General features: G+C 36.1%; 1 protein-coding gene across 1 annotated transcript in view; it reads right to left on the bottom strand.

The window, feature by feature from the left end:
* gpat2 (glycerol-3-phosphate acyltransferase 2, mitochondrial) overlaps window positions 1-21,094 on the bottom strand; it is a 43,833-nt gene that overhangs the window by 21,933 nt on the left and 806 nt on the right. The window contains exons 2-8 of the mRNA XM_016445359.1: window positions 18,398-18,484; window positions 12,347-12,457; window positions 9,145-9,218; window positions 6,233-6,343; window positions 4,510-4,644; window positions 3,621-3,720; window positions 5-118 (exon numbers count right to left, since the gene is read on the bottom strand). Of these exons, the coding sequence (XP_016300845.1) occupies window positions 5-118; window positions 3,621-3,720; window positions 4,510-4,644; window positions 6,233-6,343; window positions 9,145-9,218; window positions 12,347-12,457; window positions 18,398-18,448 (696 nt within the window). The 5' untranslated portion in view covers window positions 18,449-18,484. The remainder of the gene's footprint in view (window positions 1-4; window positions 119-3,620; window positions 3,721-4,509; window positions 4,645-6,232; window positions 6,344-9,144; window positions 9,219-12,346; window positions 12,458-18,397; window positions 18,485-21,094) is intronic.

The following is a 21,094-nucleotide window of genomic DNA, read 5'->3' on the forward strand; positions in this document are numbered from 1 at the left end:
GGACGTGGGCTGGGTAAATGGGGTAGGGAACCCTCAAGTTGTGGCAGAAAAGAGTCAGACAAATGAGAGCGTGATCGATGCCGCTCTGCCGAACACACACATAGACCAGTGGATATTTCTGCAACACACACACACACACACAGACAAAATGAGAGGACACTTCAGCGCAGTCAGAAATACAGTTGAGCGGTAAGTACATACTTGAAAATTAACCTGTAAATGAACTGTTTTTGTACTTCAGAAAATGGCTCTGAGATTGTGTTTCCAGACCCTTTGTACCAACTGTGCTAATATCCCCGAACTTCTGGTGCCTCCTTATTTAATATAAACATTGAGACCCAAGAGCAGGTTAAAGATTACAATAACCCTATTATAGCAAACACAACATCGTTCATCATAACTCTAATCAAGTACTCTACCCATAATAATCTACTTATAAAACAATCATAAATTATGTATACCTAGAGTCCACACAGCAAAAACTTCAGTTGCAAAACAGAAGTTTTTTTTTATACAGACAGAACGAATATGGCAAATATTACAAAATGTGACATTAGACGGTGTATAAATTATTAATTTTTTTCTTAAAGGAACAGTTCTCCCAAAAATTCTGTCATTATTTCTTCACCCTCAAGTTGTTCTCTTTTGTGTTCTACTATGGAAGTCAATGGCTACCGGCAACTGTTTGGAACAACTTGGGGCTGAGTAAATGATGACAGAATTTTCATTTTTGGGTGAACCATCCCTTTAAGTGACACTGCCCAACAGTGACACCAGTGGTTACAAGCAGTGGTGGACAGTAACGGAGTAGTTTTACTTTTACTAATTTTTCAAGTATCTGTACTTTACTGGAGTAGTTTTATTTTGAGTAACTTTTACTTTTACTTCATTAAATTCCAAAGCATAAGATCGTACTTTTTACTTCACTACATTTCATAAAACATACCGTTACTCCTTATAATATATCACGTGCTCCGAGACGCAGAAGCGGTGTCTTATTCAAGAACGAACTGATTGTTTTGAATTAACCTTTTAAATCGGTTCGCAAATCGCACCAAACGATTCAATCACGAATTAGAATGAACCGATTGCAGCTGTTCTCGAGTCGACAACTCACTGATTCAAATGAACCGTTTAGTGCACATGGTAACTACAGTAATTATCAAAGTGGGAAGTGATGCCCTCGGGGGGCATTTGGCCAGGGGTGGTTTTACACCGCAGACAAGGTTTGAGAAGAAAAAAAATCATTATGAAAATATAATGATATTTTCCTTATTATATTCATTATTTCCTTATTGGTTATTTTGGTAAAATCCCAGGTATTTTGAGCAATAGGATTATAAAAAAATATATGCTAATATAAAATTAAATGATAAAAGTAGCCTATATAAAACTGCAAAATAAATATTCATCTATCAGTACTTTTTACTTAAGTAAATAAAAAACCAAGTACTTTTGTACTTTCACTCGAGTAAAATTGAAAACTGAGTACTTTTACTTTTACTGGAGTAATATTTTATTATACGTATCTAGTATCTATACTTTTACTCAAGTACTTGATTTGTGTACTTCGTCCACCACTGGTTACAAGTGACAGCAGGAGGTGGTGTCTCTCTTGCCTACCGTTTCTATGGTTGCAAGGGGTCATGGACTTCCTTTATTTTTTATTTTGTACTGTTCTGAGGTCCACTTATAATGTTATCAAGACTTCTACATCAAAAAACATCAAACATCACAATTTAGAAGTAACAGGCTATTTTCTGTCATGTTTTAAGCCCCCTCATCAGAATGCTCTGCTTGAATAGGTGTGGCAGATTGTAGACTCGGAAGTAAATTCTCACTGCTATGATTGGCTAATAGTTGTGTATGTGTGTTTGACAGCCTGCATCCTTCATAGATGGACGCTGCTGTGATTTAGGGTAAAAACGCATAAATACTTGATACATAATACATTATCTGTAATAACACAGCAATAGTGACCACATAATAAAAACAGTTACTCACACTTGTGTGCTGCGACATCGGATCCAATATTGTCACACAGCATCGTCTTTTAGTTTAAATCTTTCTAAAAATTCCATGTCAAATTTTGCCTTGTTTGTAAACGAATCCGCAGTAAAATTAAATGAACAATAGCCAAGTTCTTACTGACGCGGTCTGGTACTTCATTAAAAATAAAAGTTTATCGTTTGGTTTCTGTGTAAACCTGCATTTTCCTCTCTTGCTATTGACCTACTATGTGCGCGATTCGGTGGGCGGGGCTAAATAGGCAGCGATGTAGAAGCAGGCGTTTATCTTCTGTGGAGGCGGTGTTTAGCCACATTATTACATCATAGAGTAGTACATTACACAAACTGTAATTTTGGCAGATTGGCCTCAATATAACCAGTTTTTAGACTAACTAGGAAGAACGACTGAGTTCTAAAACTTACAGAATGTTTTTATAGTACAATGGCCTCTTGTATGTCAAAGAATCGAGGGAATTTTGGTTTCTCAGTTCATGACCTCTTAAAAGCAACAAGTCAAAGCAACAGAGCTATACACAACAAGCGCTCAGGAACGTTTATGGTAATTCGGCACTATATTCGCTAATATTTTTATCTATAGCCAAACATGATTCATTATTTTCCTCTATGTGGACGTAGCTTCTTTCCCCTGGTAAAGACGTACTGTAAAGCTCTAGCTGTAGATGTGGTTATTTTAACTACAGAAAACGAGAATGCCGCAAATATAGTTATTTTTATCTATAAAAGTAACCATCTACACTCATGAGATCAGAACAAAAACATCTAGAAATTGAAGTATATAGCTTGTTTTAAGGATACTTTAATATTTTTACTGGAAAACAAGGAAACAATGTTGATAATAAATAGGATTTTTGCATGATACATTCTGAATTCTTTCAAATTGTATTTTTGTGGAGTTAGACTGAGTGGTGCAAAAATGTATCTGTGCTACTCAGGTGGGCGGTGAGTATCTGATCTGCAGGTGAGCTCAATATTTTCAGGAGTGACACACATGGACTGAGGCCAAAGAGATGATTTCTGGTGGTGTTGCGGGATGGATGTTTAATTGGTTATAAAATCAGACAGCAGATGAGGTCTAATCAGTTCTGTGATGTTTTGTTTCATATTATACTTGCACCAATTGAATGGTACAAAAAAGCTTTTCAAAGTGTGCTTTTACTTCCATATAAAGAGTTATGTGTGACCAAAAGCCTGAGGTGGAAAACCTGACTGCAATAAAAATAAATGTGTAAACCGGATAAATGGAGCAATAGGTTGAGAGAAGGAGAAAGAAAGAGGCACACACAAAAAGAGCATTTTGATATAGAGAGCAGCCTTCAGCTTCATATATTTAAATCGCAATATCATACAGCAAAATCGAGAATAATTGAGTTTGGTATAGAAAAACACTGCAAATGTGGGGAAAATAACTAAATAAAAAAGGAGAAACTTGAAGAAAATTTGTGGTGAAAGAAGAAAAGCAGTAAAGGCTAATGAGATACAGGAAGAATGAAAGCATGCATTGTCATGTATGAATCACAGGATGCCTACAGGGAGGAAAACAGGTTATATAAGAGAATGGGGTGAAGGAATAAAGCCTAGATGTGTGGTTACCAGTTGTGTAGCGCGATGTAAAGCTGCCATCTGGTTGAGGTTGACCTGTACACTGCAGAAGATCAAACTGAAGAACTTCAGCAGCATCCAGCTCACCAGCCTGAAAGAGAGTTCAGTGAGAAATCAGTTGAAAAAGTTAAAATATCTATATGCAGATGCACAGCTGGCATGATGTGGCAAGCTGCACTGACATTCCGCCCTTCATAAGCGCTCTGTAATTATCTAGTGCAGTTATGCAGCTTTCGTGACCTCATATGAAGTCAACCTCAAACAAACTGCAAAAAAGCAGTTAAATGGTGAAAAATACTTGTGACACTGAGCATCTGCACTCATTTGTACAAGTTTTCTTATTTGCTTAGTGACCAAGAAATGCATGAGGTTAAATATTTCTTCATTTGATATTTCCTTGAACTTCAATCCTACTTCAAAACACTTTAAATTGGATTTTAAATCTCAGATTTTCAATGTGGGTCATTTTTTAAACCTAAAGAAGTGTGACTATTTAAAGGTGACATATCATGAAAATCTGACTTTTCCAGGTTTTAAGTTGGGGATCAGCAGCTAATTTGCATTTAAAGAGACAGGCCCGAAAAACAGTGTGTTTCTGCTTCCACTCAAAATAGGCATTTTCAAAATGTTATAATAAATGATCTGTGGAGTATTTTGAGCTGAAACTTCAGACACATTCTGGGGACACCAGAGACTTATATTACATATTGTAAAAAGGGGCATAATATGCCTCCTTTAAAATTTCTGTTACACTTGGAATGCTGAACATTCTATTATTAAAGTTTACAAAAACCAAAAATCCACCTCAAACATTCAGCTGAAAAGAACTGCAGAAGAATGAACAGGTGATTTGCTTTCAGAATGAGAATTGCGTTCAGACCTGAGTAGCCAGGGGGAGATGAAGGTCTGTGTGATGGTCAAAAGTCTGCCTAAATTACTTCTGACTTCAGGCATCACCTGCTCCATCGCCTTGATCTCATCTGGTGAACATGCCGTCATCAAAGCCTGCCTCACTCTGGGTAAAAACACACAGAGTCACAGGACAACAGGCCACAGAGTAAACAAAGGGGATATTGTGTGATGGATCATCACATAAATACCATGTAAACACACCAAAACCGCTTATGCCTCCAGAGTGAAAAACACACCAATGCTGTTTGGGACTATAAAAGGTTATTTAAATGTTAGGGCCCAAATTGAGTTAGATAAATGGACGGAGGGTGTGGTAACAGGGTTGAACCAAGGTAAAAAGCAAAGAGAAAAGCTAACATGGCATAATGTGGCATACGGAACTTGACAGCTAAATTAAAATGAATGCCATTCCAGTAGTGATGGGTCACAATTGGCCAACAGTGCTCTGCTGAACTGTTTTTGAATGCAAGAATGCTCTCCTCAGAAACGCATTCAATCAAGGTCAGGTAAATCCAGTTCTAGTCTAGTGACCTTATACAGGGCTTCATTAAGATCGAACTTTCAAGCAACCAAGCGGCCAGTCCAAGAGTTTTCAAACTAGGGCCTGGCTCTTTTTCGAGTTCCTAGAAAAAGAGCTTTTACAAAATGTATTTTTAGGTCAATTAAAGGTAAAATGTTCACATATGATAAATTTATTTAAAGTTATATTTTCTAACACACTAATTTTGATATTTGTAATAAATTTTGCATTCTGTTTCAGGATGGATCCATAATTCTGAGATTATTTTATTTTACTCCATTGACAATGGTTTATTCTATTGCAATTATTTTATTCTACTGACAGCCATAGTTTTTAACAGTAAGAAATACAGTTTTGTGAGTTCACAGTGTTTTGTTGTACATTTTAACTTTAACTCTAATAAAGAATAGAAAAAAGACAAAATTATGTTTAATTTCTTAAGTTACTAATACTATGTATTAAATATTTACAAATAATATTTAACAATTTGCTTTCATTTTCATGCAGTGAAAATATAAATAGCTGATAATAGAAACTTTAAGTTTGGACACACCATGTTTTTATAACATGTTTGCTATTTTGCTTCACATAGTATAGGCTGGTCTTTATGCTGCATTTATATTTTACACTCAAAAATTAATCATATGTTTATTTTTAATTGTTAGCATCTATTTGATTTTATTTAAATAATCATATTTTAAAAAATTATTTACTCAAACTTGACATCTGTCAAATGTGAAAATTTGATTGAATTATTCAAGTATAAAAGCATTAAGTATTCTTATTTGTAATGCACATTTGCCAGTCATAAATAAAATATTAAATTTATTAGTTTATTTTAAAACTGTAATCTAAAGGGATGGAAATTCTATGTGCAATAAAAAATATAGCAAAAAGAAAATACAGCCAAAAAAGTAAAAAAAAAACCTTTGTACTGGTCAGCATTGACAATAGTTAGGTTTGCACATCTCTGCCTGCAATCTAATGTAATGTTAGATTAAGTGGCTACCAATCTTCTATATTAACAGAGGAGAGAGAAATCTGAATTTAATCTCAATGGGAGCCTCAAGGGAGTGCCTCTCAATCCTCAAATGCATCTCTCTCTGCTCTCTCCCTCTCTCTACACGTGGCATGTCATCTAATCAGTGAAGAGTGCTCAAGCGAACCGCACCTCTCGCTGCCATAGACTCTGTGCCGCCTGTCTCCAGCAGGGCTGGGGTGAACTTCACAGCCCCATACAAACAGCAAACAGCACACCCTCCTTACTAACCAGCCACGGTACCTGAAAACACACACACACTCACACAATACACTCATGTACGCCTACTCTCTTTTACCCGATTAGCAAAATAAAAAGGAGCCCTTGTGTAAATAGATAGTCTCACTCACATTGGGACAATGAAAACAATCGCTGGCCAATCAGCAATAGGTGAATACATCATATTCTCAGCATAATCAGGCTCCAAAATGTTAAATTAGCTCAGCCAACGAAAGAGTAGGCTCTGATCTGGGACTATTAATTCAAGCCGAATGAAACGCTTCAGCAGGATTTGCAGCGCTTGGCTTCTGACACTTTCTAAAGTGGAAGGTGATTGAGAAGATAAACCGGGTGCTCACAGAGTCTGCCTCTGTGTGTTTTGATGCAGGAGAGACAAATCCCATTTATTTGCTTTAAAGGGGTCATATGATGCTTTTTTAAAGATCATTATTTTGTGTATTTGGTGTAACAGAATATGTTGACATGCTTTAATGTTAAAAAAACACATTATTTTTCAAATACTGTACATTCGGTTAAGACAGCTGACTCTACTGTGATGTGACACTGTCTCTCTCTCTATCTCTCTCTCTCTCACACACACACACACGCGAACGCGCGCACACACACACACGATGCGCAAAACTCCGCATTTGAACAGTCAATAGCAAATACTTAAACTAGTAACAAAACATACTTACAGTCGCTGATTCAGAAGCGCCAGATTGTCATAGCAAAGTCAGAATTACCTCCTCTCCTAGGTTCATGAAACGGTCGTCCATAAAATGCATTGCTGTTCTGTTGTAAGTGATCTTAAAGATTCCTAAATGCATCTACTTTCGGAAGGCCAAATAAAGTGCTTTTGCTTTCGCCTAGAAACACACAGCGTCTCCCTGACATGGCTGCATCAACACTAACTGCGGTTACTGAAACCACGCCTTCTTTCTTTGCGTGCACATTTGGGCGCATTATGCAAATATTCCCACATAGTGACCTAGATATGTGGGGGCGTGTTAGAACGAGCCGTTTTAGGGGGGCGTGGCAGAGTCTTAACTTTGATAAAGAATATCTCTTTGGTTTTGAGACTTTAGTCTTTGCAACTTTAGGGATCTTATCTATGCACAATCAGCTTGTAACACTCCAAAGAGAAAGGAAAACTTGAAATCGCATCATATGACCCCTTTAACAAAGTGTTTTCTTGGAAGTTAGAAACTTTTCTTTATGAGTCCTCTTTCTTTTCAAGGAAACAATGACTGCATCACCACACGTCAGGATCTGTCAGCAATAGCCACAAGAGTGCCATCTGCTTTTAAATGCAGGGGTGAACCCTGTCAATCATTTTTCTGTTTGTGTGTGGTCAGAATTACACAAGTCAGTCCCAAACTCAAAACAGATACTGGCATACTATCAATCGCATTAACTTTTTGCATAGAAATATGGATAAATTGGATTCACATCTAGACGAAACAGTGATTATTAATATCAAATTAACCAAAATTTTATTTAAAAAATCCCATAAATCACTCCCATAAATTTACAAAACATTTGTTTTCCTGATGTGTGTCTTGTTGGGAGAAATTGAAAGTACATCTACATTTTCATTAGCTGTTTTCAAAATATTCTAGGTTTTCCAGTAACAAGCTAATTTTTCCAACCAGCATCATGACAAAACGCTCCATTGCTGGTTTAATTATGTCATATTACATTTTGCTCACAATTTTAGAGACTATAAATCAAACACAATCTCCTGAACTCTCTCAAGCATTAGGAAATCCAATTTATCTTGATGAATCTTAGTTTTATGTGTTTTTGTAAGGACGTATTTATTTGCTGCTGTTCATCACTGTTTTCTACTTAGTTTGGTATATATTGTATTTTTTTAGTTTGATTTGGTGTAAATGATTGAAGAAATCTGAAAAAGTCTTTTGAAAAAGTCTACAAAATTAGTAATCAATGTATCAGTGATGTCACCTTAACGGATATCAATATGTTGTATTGTGATAGACATACTGATCATAATAATTTATGATGTTAGTCATACACTAAATTCCAAAAGTTTAGGGTTGGGAAGTTTTTTTCATGTTTCTTGAAAAAACTCTCACACCAAGGCTGCATTTATTTAATCAAAATACATTAAAAACAGTAATAAGGTGACATATTACAAATAATGTTTTCTATTTGAACATACTTTGTAATGTCATTTATTCCTGTGATGCAAAGCTGAATTTTCAGCATCATTACTCCAGTCTTCAGTGTCACATGATTCTTCAAGAAATCCTTCTAATATGCTGATTTGCTGCTCAAGAAACTCTAATATTATTATTAATATCAATGTTGAAAACACTGCTGCATACAAAGTTCAAAAGAACAGCATTTATTTGTAGAACTCTTACATAGCATCAATGAAGTTAGTTACTTTTTGTTAGTAGCTTGTAGTGAAGCCAAGTACTTTATCAAAACAGTAGTTTGACTGTAGCTGAACTACTTTAAATGACTAGCTTGTGCATGGAAAGCTGCAGCTTCAAAGTATCTTCCCAGCACTGCTGTGTGTGTTCATGGCCGATGTGACTCAAAAAGAGTACCCTTTCACAAAAGGGTAGCGGGGTTGTGGAAACCACGCTCGATTGTGGGTCTGCGATGTAAAAAATGAAGAGAAAGTTATTCTAGGGCTCTTTATTTTGTGACTGAAGTGCATGTGCCAGGCGTGCGAGTCAGAAACGCAAACAGTAATTACACTCGAGCAGTTTGAAGCCGGAGTTGAGAGATGCATTGTTATTTTAATGGGCCGGATAGGGAGGGCTTGAGTCGAGTGAAGGATGTGCACTTACCCGGTGCGTGTCTCGTTCACACACGTCAGGTTCTGAAAGCCCAGAGGAGGAGTGTTACGCAGCAACTTCAGACCCTGAGAGTGACAAGAGGATATTTGATCAAACTTGATGGAGAGCGCGCTAACCAGCCTCCATCACAGTTCAGAGAGTCTGTTCTGCTGTCCTATATAGACTGAGATAATGACACACTTTAGGGAAGCCTTTTAGTGCTTAAAATAGCACCCTATTAGTTCCACTATAAATCACAGCCTGAAAGAAATGCCTCAATAAAATACTTCCAAGATAAAATGTTTCTCAAAATACGTTGACATGCAACTCAGTTTTAAAAAAGCTAGTTTCTGATATAGTTTCTATATTTTTGCCTATTTTTACTTTTTACAGAGATTGAGAAAGTGACAAATTGACTCTGGATATGTTACAGTCCAGGTGTAAGACTTGATCACTTGCATATATAAAAAAAATTTGAATTAAAATAAATAAATGCTGGTTGTGTAACGTAATGCAGACAAAACAGTGTCTTTTAATCTCAGTGACAGGGTTAGTTTAAAGTGATAGTTCACCCAAAAATGAAAATTTGATGTTTATCTGCTTACCCCCAGGGCATCCAAGATGTAGGTGACTTTGTTTCTTCAGTAGAACACAAACGAAGATTTTTAACTCAAACCGTTGCAGTCTGTCAGTCTTATAATGGAGGTGAATGGGAATCACGGCTTTGAGAGTAAAAAAAAACATACACAAACAAAACCAAATTAAACCCTGTGGCTCGTGACGATACATTGATGTGTAAAGACACAAAACGATTGGTCTGTGCAAGAAACTGAACAGTATTTATATAGTTTTTTTACCTCTGATTCACGCAATGTCCGAACTGTCCTGAGTGCGTTCGCGTCCTCCTGACCGCGTTCTCAACAGCCGGCGCGTCTTTCAAATGGACCATTGACACTCCTAATTGAGATTGTAGATAGAGTGTCAATGGTCCATTTGAGAGATAGGTGGCGGTAATGCACTTATAAGTCTGCGATCCGCCGTAAAGCAAGAAGAAAAAGACGACGCATCATGCGCCGGCTGTTGAGAACGAGCTCAGGAGGACGCGCCGCCGCTCAGGACAGTTCGAACAGTTCGGACATTGCGTGAATCAGAGGTAAAAAAACTATATAAATACTGTTCAGTTTCTAGCACAGACCGATCATTTTGTGTCTTTACATATCAATGTATCGTCACGAGCCGCAGGGTTTAATTTGGTTTTGTTTGTGAATGTTTTTTTTTGCTCTCAAAGCCGTGATTCCCATTCACCTCCATTATAAGACTGACAAACTGCAACGGTTTGAGTTAAAAATCATCATTTGTATTCTACTGAAGAAACAAAGTCACCTACATCTTGGATGCCCTGAGGGTAAGCAGATAAACATCAAATTTTCATTTTTGGGTGAACTGTCCCTTTAAGTGAGCTACCGTAAAATTAGTCTTTCAAGCGTCTGTATCAGCTCCCAACAATTCATCACTAAAAAGTGTCTAGAACAGACGTATTTGAGAGGCTGTGAATATAAGAGTTGGGAGTGGAGTACTAATATGCATTTTATTTTTGGGTTGCCATTTAGGTCAACCATAGCTAACATGATCACAGCCCTCGCAGCATCAGCCCTCTTCAAAGCTCTCAAACAAACTAAGACTAATTTACTTATCAATAAACTTTTGCAAATTAATAACTTTTGTGTATTATCTTTTCTGTGTAGCAGCATATAAACCACTTGAAATTAAAGCGTTAGTTCCTTGAAATTCAAGGGTTAGTTCCTCAAAAGTGAAAACTATCATATTTTTTAGAATAAACCAAAATGTAAGTCACTATTGGCTGTAAAAATGTATTTTTTTGGAAATAAACTAATGGTTGCACTACTGTTCAGAAGTTTGGGGTCAGAATGTTCTTTGATTTTTATGAAAATGGTTAATATTTCAAATAAATTATTTTCTTTTTAACCTTCTATTTATCAAAGAATCTTAAAGTCACAAAAGCATAAATGTTTCCAACATTGATAAGAAATGTTTTTTTAGAAGCAAATCAGCATATTAGAATGATTTCTGAAGAATCATGAGACTAAAGCAATGATGCTGAAAATTCAGCTTCCCTAGTGAAAAATTTAAATATATTAAAATGTGTTTGAAAGACATTTATTTCATGCTAAGTATACTACAAAAGCATTTACATATTTATGTACTTAATAAAAAAAATTCTGCAATTGTACTTTTGGTATACTAAACTGGCATATTTAAAGTCTGCTAAATTGGAACAACTAATTTTGTACTTAATGCACTTTAATTGTGAGGAAGTAGTGCTGAAGTCCAACTAAAGATATACTGAAGTATATTTGATTGTGCTGAAGTGGAACTATTGCAAGTATACTTCAGGTACACTTTAAATATCTTGCATTTATATCTTGCATAAATATCTCTAGAAATGTGTATTGTGCACAAGTGATACTCCAAATAAAGTTTAATACATTTTTATATCAGTAAGTCTCGAGCGATATGTCACTAAATATGTTAATAGATTTGAACTATACTTAGTATGAAATGTATTTTAAATATATATTTTTTTTAGGGTTTGCATCACAACAATAATAATTTGGACTTTAAAATTATTACATTTGAAAACATTATTCTAAACAGTTTTTTTTTCACAATATTACTGGTTTTACTGTATTTTAGCTAAGATAAATGCAGCCTTGGTAAACAAATCAGACTTTTTAAAAGATTGTAAAAAATTACTGACCCCATACTTTTGAACAGTATTTCAATATGGCGAGTTAAGACGTGCTGCGCCAGATTTGACGACAATAAACTGAAAAAGTATTAATGTTTCTACTGCAGAAAGAAAATGTGTCCACTGGGACCAGTGCTGCTGGAAACAAGCTTAGTCATCTGCAGTTTTCTAAAAAGCCTCTCATAGCACGGGGGGGAACTATGCTCTTGAGTGTTCATTATTTTTCTCTCCACTCCTAATCCCTTTTTTCGTGCTATTCCTACCGTAAGTAACATGTTCGCTTGCTCTCTGAAATCCCTTTGATCGTCCCTCATGATATGGGTTTGTGAAAGCAGCGTCTGAGGTTTTCAGGTGAGCCTAAATCTGTGTACTTCCCCATCTGCCTCTGGCTGTTTGTCCTTTTATTATCTTCAAATAATCTTTTCATCCCTCTCGTTTTCTCACCAGACTCTCCGGGGTGCATTGGTGACAGCACTGTCCAACCAGCGGCCTGAACCTGCCCAGGAAAGGAGCCATGCTTTTCAACTTCCTCTTGATTTTCACACCCCACGACAGCTACCAAAGAAGAAACACACACACACAGAAACATATAAAAGGGTTTGCTGGGACACAACGAACGGAATAAACCAACCGGCGTTGGGAGTGATAAAACCATCAGCACTTTTTCCACGTATTTCAAGCTGAGATAAGAAACAATGCTCTAGCCAATAGCACGGCTCTTGTTCTTAACGCCGGGATGCGACATGTTCCAATTTTATCGCTTCTATCATTGCTCCATTTGTTTCACATTTCCCAACATCAAAGCAGGACGGATCGATGTTTGAATGCAAACTGTACAGTGAGGGGAGGAATGTGAAATCTATTCATGAGTGGTTTCTACAAAGGTGTCCCAATTGAATCGCAATCAATTTGGGCCTTTGTGACAGAATGGCGTCCCCTGAAAGATTTCTACTGAAGAGGACATCCATTTAAATTGATACTAATCATAACATTTTAGCACAGACGGATAAGAGACATGGCTGGAGACAGTAGGACTGATTGATCATCATTCAGAGCCGTCTCAACAACAGACGCTATTACAAAGTCTCTAATCATCATCTGTGTGGGAAATATCACTTACAGCAATCAATTATTAAATAAGACTGCATAATGGATAGGGGCTCCAGCACCCAGGTTAATTCTTTTAAACTCCTTTTCAATGGAAAATAATTTCTGCTGGTAATGTTTCATTAGCTCGGGCTCACAGACACCCGGTGTCTGTCTTTGGAGTAATAAGAGCATGAGAATATAGTCTGATGTCCAGAGGAGCTGCATTAGGCTGTAATGTTTTTATTAAAATTCGCTACCGCTCATATTTCAGATCAGATAAGAATCGAATACTTTCGTTTTAGGAGTAAAAGAGAAATATTAGAAAACAAATAAAAATAAAACCACAAATTATACATAAAACCGTTCAAAGTAACTCACTAAATATTTAAATGGTTAAAAAAAAAGTTTTTTTTTCACATTGAGATGCAAAAGACTAAGATGCATTAACAAATATCTAATTTCACTTTAAAACATTTTTCACATCACACCTTTTTGAACCATTTTAAACCATCTATGAAGGTGGTTTGGCACGTGCTTGTAAAATTTTTAATTCATGTGTTTTTTTCCTGTTGTGAACAAGGCCTAACTAGAGATTTCTAAACAGACACCGCTGGGAGTACTTAATCATGTTCTAAGGGGACCTTTTGTCACATCTTTGGCTAAAGGTGAAGCATATAATATTTCAATTTAAACACTTTCTGACTGGTGATGCAGCAAATGTATGTACATAGAAAGCGTTTTCCATTAATTCCCTAGACTCTGGAGGCCCACCACAGTTTATACATAATACACTGAAACTATTTGGTCCCTTCTCATAATAACATAAATGATCTTTAATCTCACAAATCTAGTGTTTTGTGCAATTGCTTTGGAAAAGCGTCTTTGAATTGAACTAAAATCAGAATCGCAATATGGCTTACTGTGCTTATCAAATTGCAAAAGGCTGTGATTTAATTAAATAAGCACATAGTCTAATGCGCTGAAGGATTCAGAGCGATGTGCGGCATGCAAGCAGCTCATGAGCCAATGTTTTTATTGTATCGTGTTCACAGTAAATCTTTCCACTCTCCCATGGGCTGTGAGTTCAACATGCATTTGGCAACACAATGCACTTTTTTTTTTGTGGATAGGTGATACCAGCTATTAACAACTATTATTATCAGAAGATAAAAAATGTAGGGCAGGTTCTATTCATTGGTTGTTGATTACAATTTAAGGTGCATTCAAAAATGGAGGCAGATGAATGTGGGCTCGCAGTCAATTGTAAGAAATGCACAGGGTTTAAGAGGACTAGATGATTGGAGAAGTCCTGCATGCTTCACCATAGAGAAATCTGCCTTCCAGTTTGACATTTTGATTAAACGTTACAAGGTCAAGAAGAAGAAAGAAATATATGCACAGATGAACTGTGTACAGTAAGATCATTTACAAAATAGAAACGTGATGCCTTTTCATGATGACTAGGGCTGGGTTTTGACACAAATTTCACTATTCGATTCGATTCTCATTCACTAGCTTGCGATTCGATTCGATTACCGATTAGATTAGATTCAATATCGATTATTTCACGATTCGATTCGATTCTCATTCACAGGCTTGCGATTTGATTCAATTAGATTCAATATCGATTATTTTGGATATATATCAGGTACAGTACATGCCAAATTTTCTCAAGGAAAAAAAAATCTCTCAACTAATGTTGTAAAATATACACGAGAGTCAGTTTGGTACTACATTACTATAATATTGAAGGTTAAAATTAACTGATTTGTTACGTTCCGTCCCCTTCAACATTCCATCCATTAACTGAAAACAGGCTAGACTAATCGATTCTTGGGATTTAAGAATCGATATCGTTCCGTAAAAATGAGAATCAATTAATATCGAGATATCGATATTTTTTACCCAGCTCTAATGACATTTAAAAAAAAAAGAATAATAAAAAAGCAAGTGAAGAAATTAAGACCTAAGTATTTTACAAATGTAGTGTAAAATAAAATAATTTAAATACTTATAAAACATTCATTTTTATTTTACACTGCAGTTGTATTACAATAGTACAATTAATTATTATTATCATTATCATTATTATTCAAGAGAATAATTATTGGTAGAGAACACCAAAACCTTTATGTTCCTCTTTATTATATCACGATGAAAAGAACTATATTTCATGTTTGATGTCACTGTTCAGCACTTGGACCATCACTGACACCAAACCTCAAAAAAATAAAACAAAATAAAATAAATAAATAAATAAAATGAAATGAAATAAAAATGGGAACACTACCCTAACAAATCGTTTTGTACAAAAAGTCTGTGTGGTTCTGCGCCCACTTGCATTACCTAGAATTGTCATGGCTCTGTGCAGAAAATGTTCTCTCCAACCTAAGACTGAGAAAAAAAACAGGAAAAATGCTCATTGAACCCTTGCTCAGAAAACTACGTGCATTTCCGAGTAATACAATAATTTGGTCGAGCCACCATCCGGTTATTACTTGGTGCAAAGCAACAACTCCATCTAATCTGAAAAGTTTTCAATCTCACTCATGACCAGGTGAGTACATCTACGTCTTGCATCAATTATATATATATTTTTAAAAATTATATAACGAGCTCACAAAGGTTACACATGATTGACTCCTGACAGCGTGTGTGTGTGAGCGTTTTGGCCGTGTGTGTGCATTCATTAACAGAAGCCAGAGTTACCTTATGCTTACCTGGTGCTGTGCTTTGAATCTGATTATGATAATCACCATCATTACAAACACAGATAACATTTTTCAATCTGATACAGCAACGTTAATGAACCAGTCAAAAACGGAATACATTTGAGGTCATTTTCATCAGCTTTTGATAGGACGCAGCTTCTGTGGGAATTTATCAAAGAGCTTTCTGACTTTGTTCACACCGCATCCAATTTCAGCTTGTTTTTCAAACAATTTGCAATTGATGAAATCTGATCTTTATGTTCAGACAGTGACGTCACCATCTACAGCGGTTGCCATAGTAATGACATGGCCAGGATGAACTACTTTGAAATTTAATATGACCGTTCGCCAATTTTAGTCACATTTTGTGCTCATTTATTGCCGTTCACATAAACCACTAATAAGATTTGAACTGGATACAGAAAAAGATTTGTTCTGCCTACCTGAACAAAGCTTTTGTCGTCTTCAATGTTCTTTTCTCATCAACAAATGAGAATCAGCAAAGACGTATGTCACATTCTTATGTTTCCCGCTCTATTACACAGTAGCTCATTATTTGTGTTATGAATCCAACCTGCCCTAGAAAAAAAGGACTACTAGATGATCAAAGACCTAATCAAGAACCCTCAAGTGGACTGACTCTGAGGTAATCTACATACGAGTACTGTTCAGGTGAACTGAAAGTCAGCATCTCTTAGGGGGTAAACCAACACTGCCAACAACAGCTGGGAGAAGATGGGATGGCGTTTAGACTAATCGTCTGCAGCTGGTCTGAGTTATGAATTCAGTTATGTTCTAGAAAGTAGGTGGATTTGGAGAGAGATGGGATGAGTGAAAATATGACATTGAGAGAGGTCCTTGGGTCTGAGATGAATGTACTGTTGACAGATTTTATGCTGTCTATATAGCATATACTGTATAATGACTGGACAATACTGACAGCTCAAGTTCAGGTCAGTACGATTTTTGTTTTGAAAGAAATTAATGCTTTTATTCAGCAAGGATGCATTAAATTGATCAAATGTGTCAGAAATTTCAAATAAATGCTTTTCTTCTTAACTCTTGAAAAAAAAAAAAGTAACAAAATCCACAAAAATATTAGCCTTCACAACTGTTTTCAACAGTGATAATAACAGTGGTGGACGAAGTACACAAATCAAGTACTTGAGTAAAAGTAGAGATACGTATAATAAAATATTACTCCAGTAAAAGTAAAAGTACTCCTTTTTCAATTTTACTCGAGTGAAAGTACAAAAGTACTCGATTTTTTATGTACTCGAAGTAAAGCTACTCCGTTACTGTCCACCACTGGATAATAATGAGAAATGTAAAAAGTACTCAGCCTGAAGTAGGGTTGGGTGATAACGATATTTATCGCAATATTTTCCTCGATAAAACGATTCGATAAATGTTTCTTTGTAATGTTAAAGGGATAGTTCACCCAAAAAAGAAAATTCTGTCATTAATTACTCTGAGTATCACATACGTAAACAACATATGTTGTTTCAACATATGAGCCTGCATTCAAGCAGGCTCGGATAACGCCACTGCTCAAAAAACCTACATTAAACACTTCACTTACAAATAGCTACAGACCTGTCTCTCTCCTTCCATTCGTAGCGAAAACCCTCGAAAGAGTTGTTTTCAACCATATATCATTGTATCTTTAATGTAAATGTAAATGTAAATATGTACGCGGATACGTTGTTTACGTTCACATCAAGGCGTAAACAATGTTAACAACGCATCATATGCTACGTATGCTATTTTTCTGAGCCTTGATCGTGTTAGGATCCTTGCTGTCTATGGGAGGGTCAGAGAGCTCTCAGAATTCATCAAAAATATCTTAATTTGTGTACTGAAGATGAACGGAGGTCTTACAGGTTTGGAACGACATGAGGGTGAGTAATTAATGACAGACTTTTCATTTTTGGGTGAACTAACCCTTTAATGGGCCAAAAGTGGAACGAAAGAGCGCTAGGCATTTGAACCGTGCCACAAGGACCGTTTATCCACTTGGTTCAAAATTCAAACGGCAGCGCAGTGCGAGCTTACTAGAGCAGATGCGTTTACTTGCTGATAAATCTGTCACGTGACACTTAACATAGCTGTGAGATCCAGTGTGAAGCGCTTTAATTCAGCGAAGAACACAAATGACTTGGCGATTTAAACTAATTTAAAGCCAGATGAAACAACTCTGACAAACAGGAGAAACACTGTGCTCAATGATACAGTCAGAAGACTTTTCAATCTACAAATTGCCATCATTTACCATGAATTTACTATAGTAACACTAACTGCACCATGGTATTGTGGCAGAAATGTGGGATTGTGGTTATCATGATCTAAATATATGCTACTATGGAAGACCAATGGTTAATTTTAATAAAACTCAAACAGTCAGAATAATTACATTTCACCATATGATAATGAGGTAATAAATATTTGAAATTTATTGTGATAATTATCGATATCGACTGATATGAAATATTTTATCATGGTCCTTTTTTTGGCCATATCGCCCAGCTCTTGCCTGAAGTTACTTTTATTCTAAACTTTCTGAAATCTCTTTTTTAACATACATTCTGTTCTAACTAGGGGTGTGCGATATATATCATCTGCGATAATATCGTAATTGTTGTTTTATAACCCCATATATAACAGCCAGACGTGTCATGTGAAATTAAAATCTTACCGCAGGGCGTTTGGGCTGGAAACCGGAAGGATTTTCACTGACTGGGTTCATGATTCTTCCGTTGCTGTCCTACCACCAGAAGAAATCCTGAGGAAATAAAAATTATAGATTATAAAAATTGCATACTGTTTATCAGGAGGTGCATTTCAGTAGCTCTAACACCCCAAGTAATACAAAACAAAAGATACACATGATGCAACAAGAAGCAATGCACATCTTTAAATGAGAAAGAAAACTTGAAGCTGATTATTGAAGCTGATCAGCTGTGGTCACAGCTTCATGAAATGTCTGCTTTTGTGTTCCTCAGCAAAAAACAACAGCATATGGGTTTGAAATGACAAGGGAGAATAAATAATAACAATTTTCACTTCTAGACAACCTCTTTGATTTGAAAAAGATGAAAGTTTAGCATCAGTTACGCTGTTGTATAGTATTGAAGACATCTACTGCTGAGTGCTGACCAAACATAAAACACAGCAGGAACATTAATACTGAATTTATGAGTGTAAATGTATTTTTATTTATACAGTGGCATTTTTTCATGACAGTGTATCCTTCAAGAAAATTGAGGGAACACATGTTGGAAGTTTCTGGAAGTGTCTTTCACTGCATCTGCATTAATATTGAAATCTAATGACCTTCCCCTATCCAATAATAACAGTACAAGCATAAACAAGACCAGGCCTAAAATCTTATTCTCTCCAGCACCCTCAAAAACTTCATTATCCCTATCTCTCTCTAAAGCTGAGTGTGTCCTGGCAGAATATTCTGGCTCTCACACTGTTCATCAAACTTTGCCCCTGTAGCTACAATTATTTCATGTCCGGCCATCTCCATATCTCTAGTTAGTCCTGTTTTCATATCTCATGCCTTTTCTCCACATTTGCCTCAGCATTACAGAAATAAACACAACTATGCATGTTTCATTTTGTGCATTATCATCTTATGAAATGTGTCAGAAAACATTTCTGAACTTCTCAAATCTGTATGATTATTATTCTGTGGAACATAAAAGAAGATACTTTGAGAAATGTTTCCATACAATGGAAGTCACTGGTCACCAGAACAGTCTGGTTCTCAACATTTTTCAAAATATCTTCTGAAACTGCATGTTTCCTTTTTTTTGGTGAACCATCCCTTTAAAATCAATACGTTTATAGCTAGCAACCTGAATAATAACAAATCCACTTTAATGGCACAAACATTTGAAGATAACTATCACCCCAATGAGTACTAAAGTTACCATCACAGCAACAGAAGAGTGCACATTAAGTATGTTCAAGGGACCTTGCATCTGCACACTAAAGTATGTTTCTGGCCTTGTTTCTTTCTCATTATTCAATTTTCATTAAAATCTGAGCCAAGGGAGGAACAACAATGCCAAAAGCTCTGGCAGAAAATGGAGAGGGTACCTTCAGGTTTCTGAATTAAAAAAATATATATATGCACTGATATGTACAAAAAACTTGGTGAGTCATTGCTGTTATGCAGTACCTTTTGAACTCAATGACTCGGTAAAACTTTACTTTCATGAATATGGCCATTCACTTTGTGTTTTTCACATTCCATTTACTTAGTAGCACTCATTTCATTTCTAATGAGCACTTTGTATGCAGCACAAATACATTTACTAAGTAGTTTTGTTTCATGATTCAATATACTAAATCATTCCTTGGGGAATTTGCAGACTATGAATATGTCTGTCACCATCTTTATCTGCTAATACTTGCGAACATTAGGCATTTTCTTAATTCTTTCTTAACAGTCTGGTCATTCTGACAATGGATCAGCAGCATACTGATGTCACTCAGCTCGTCTTGGCAATCTAAATAACTCTACATAAAGCTATATCAACCGACCAACTGTGTTGGATTTAAAGGAATTAATTCTATGTATTAGTTCTACTGTTGATTTTTTTTAACTATCAGGACAGATTGGTTTTGAGTAAAAACACTGCAGAGAATTGCTGAGACTTCATTATTGTGCTATATTTTCCCACTAATATCCTACTTGGGGGATGTCCTGTCATAATTTACTCATGTTCCAAATTCATTTGACTTTCTTTATCCCATGGAACACAAAAAAATGACATTCTCAGTCACTGTTCACTTTCATCACAATTTTTCCCTCAAACAATAACCGTGAATAGTGACTGAGAAGAAGCCCCACAGAAGAAAGTCAATACAGGTTTGCAAAACATGAGGGCAAGCAAATGATGACAGAAAGACAAACTGGCAACATGACTGTGTCAGAAAATGACAGAATTGTGTAACTGGGTGAATGTCATCACTAGAAATTAAACAGGCCTAGTTAACGAGATAAAACGAGATGATGATTTCAATCTTTAAAAAAAATGATATAAAAGAGAAATAAGACATGAAAACGTACTTCATGACAATAATGAATCGTATGTTTTTATTTTACCACACAAGTGCCGTGACTCGTGACTCATCACTCACGAGACTGAGAATGAGCCACGAGCCTCTGAAGCTCTTGAGCGGTGTTGCCAATTTGGGGATTTTGTCGCCAAATTTAGCTACTTTCTCATTGTAGCCGCGACTTCTTTTAAATTTTTTGCGACAAGGAGCTATTTTAGCTATATTTAAATAAAACTAGCGATTTTTTAGGAGATTTTTTATTTTTTACTTGGCCACACCCTGCCGTAGGCCCGTGACCTCTCACGTTTGCTCTCAATCA

This window comes from Sinocyclocheilus anshuiensis, unplaced genomic scaffold (genome assembly GCF_001515605.1).
Source record: "Sinocyclocheilus anshuiensis isolate Anshui unplaced genomic scaffold, SAMN03320099.WGS_v1.1 scaffold275, whole genome shotgun sequence".
In the NCBI taxonomy this organism is placed as follows: Eukaryota; Metazoa; Chordata; class Actinopteri; order Cypriniformes; family Cyprinidae; genus Sinocyclocheilus; species Sinocyclocheilus anshuiensis.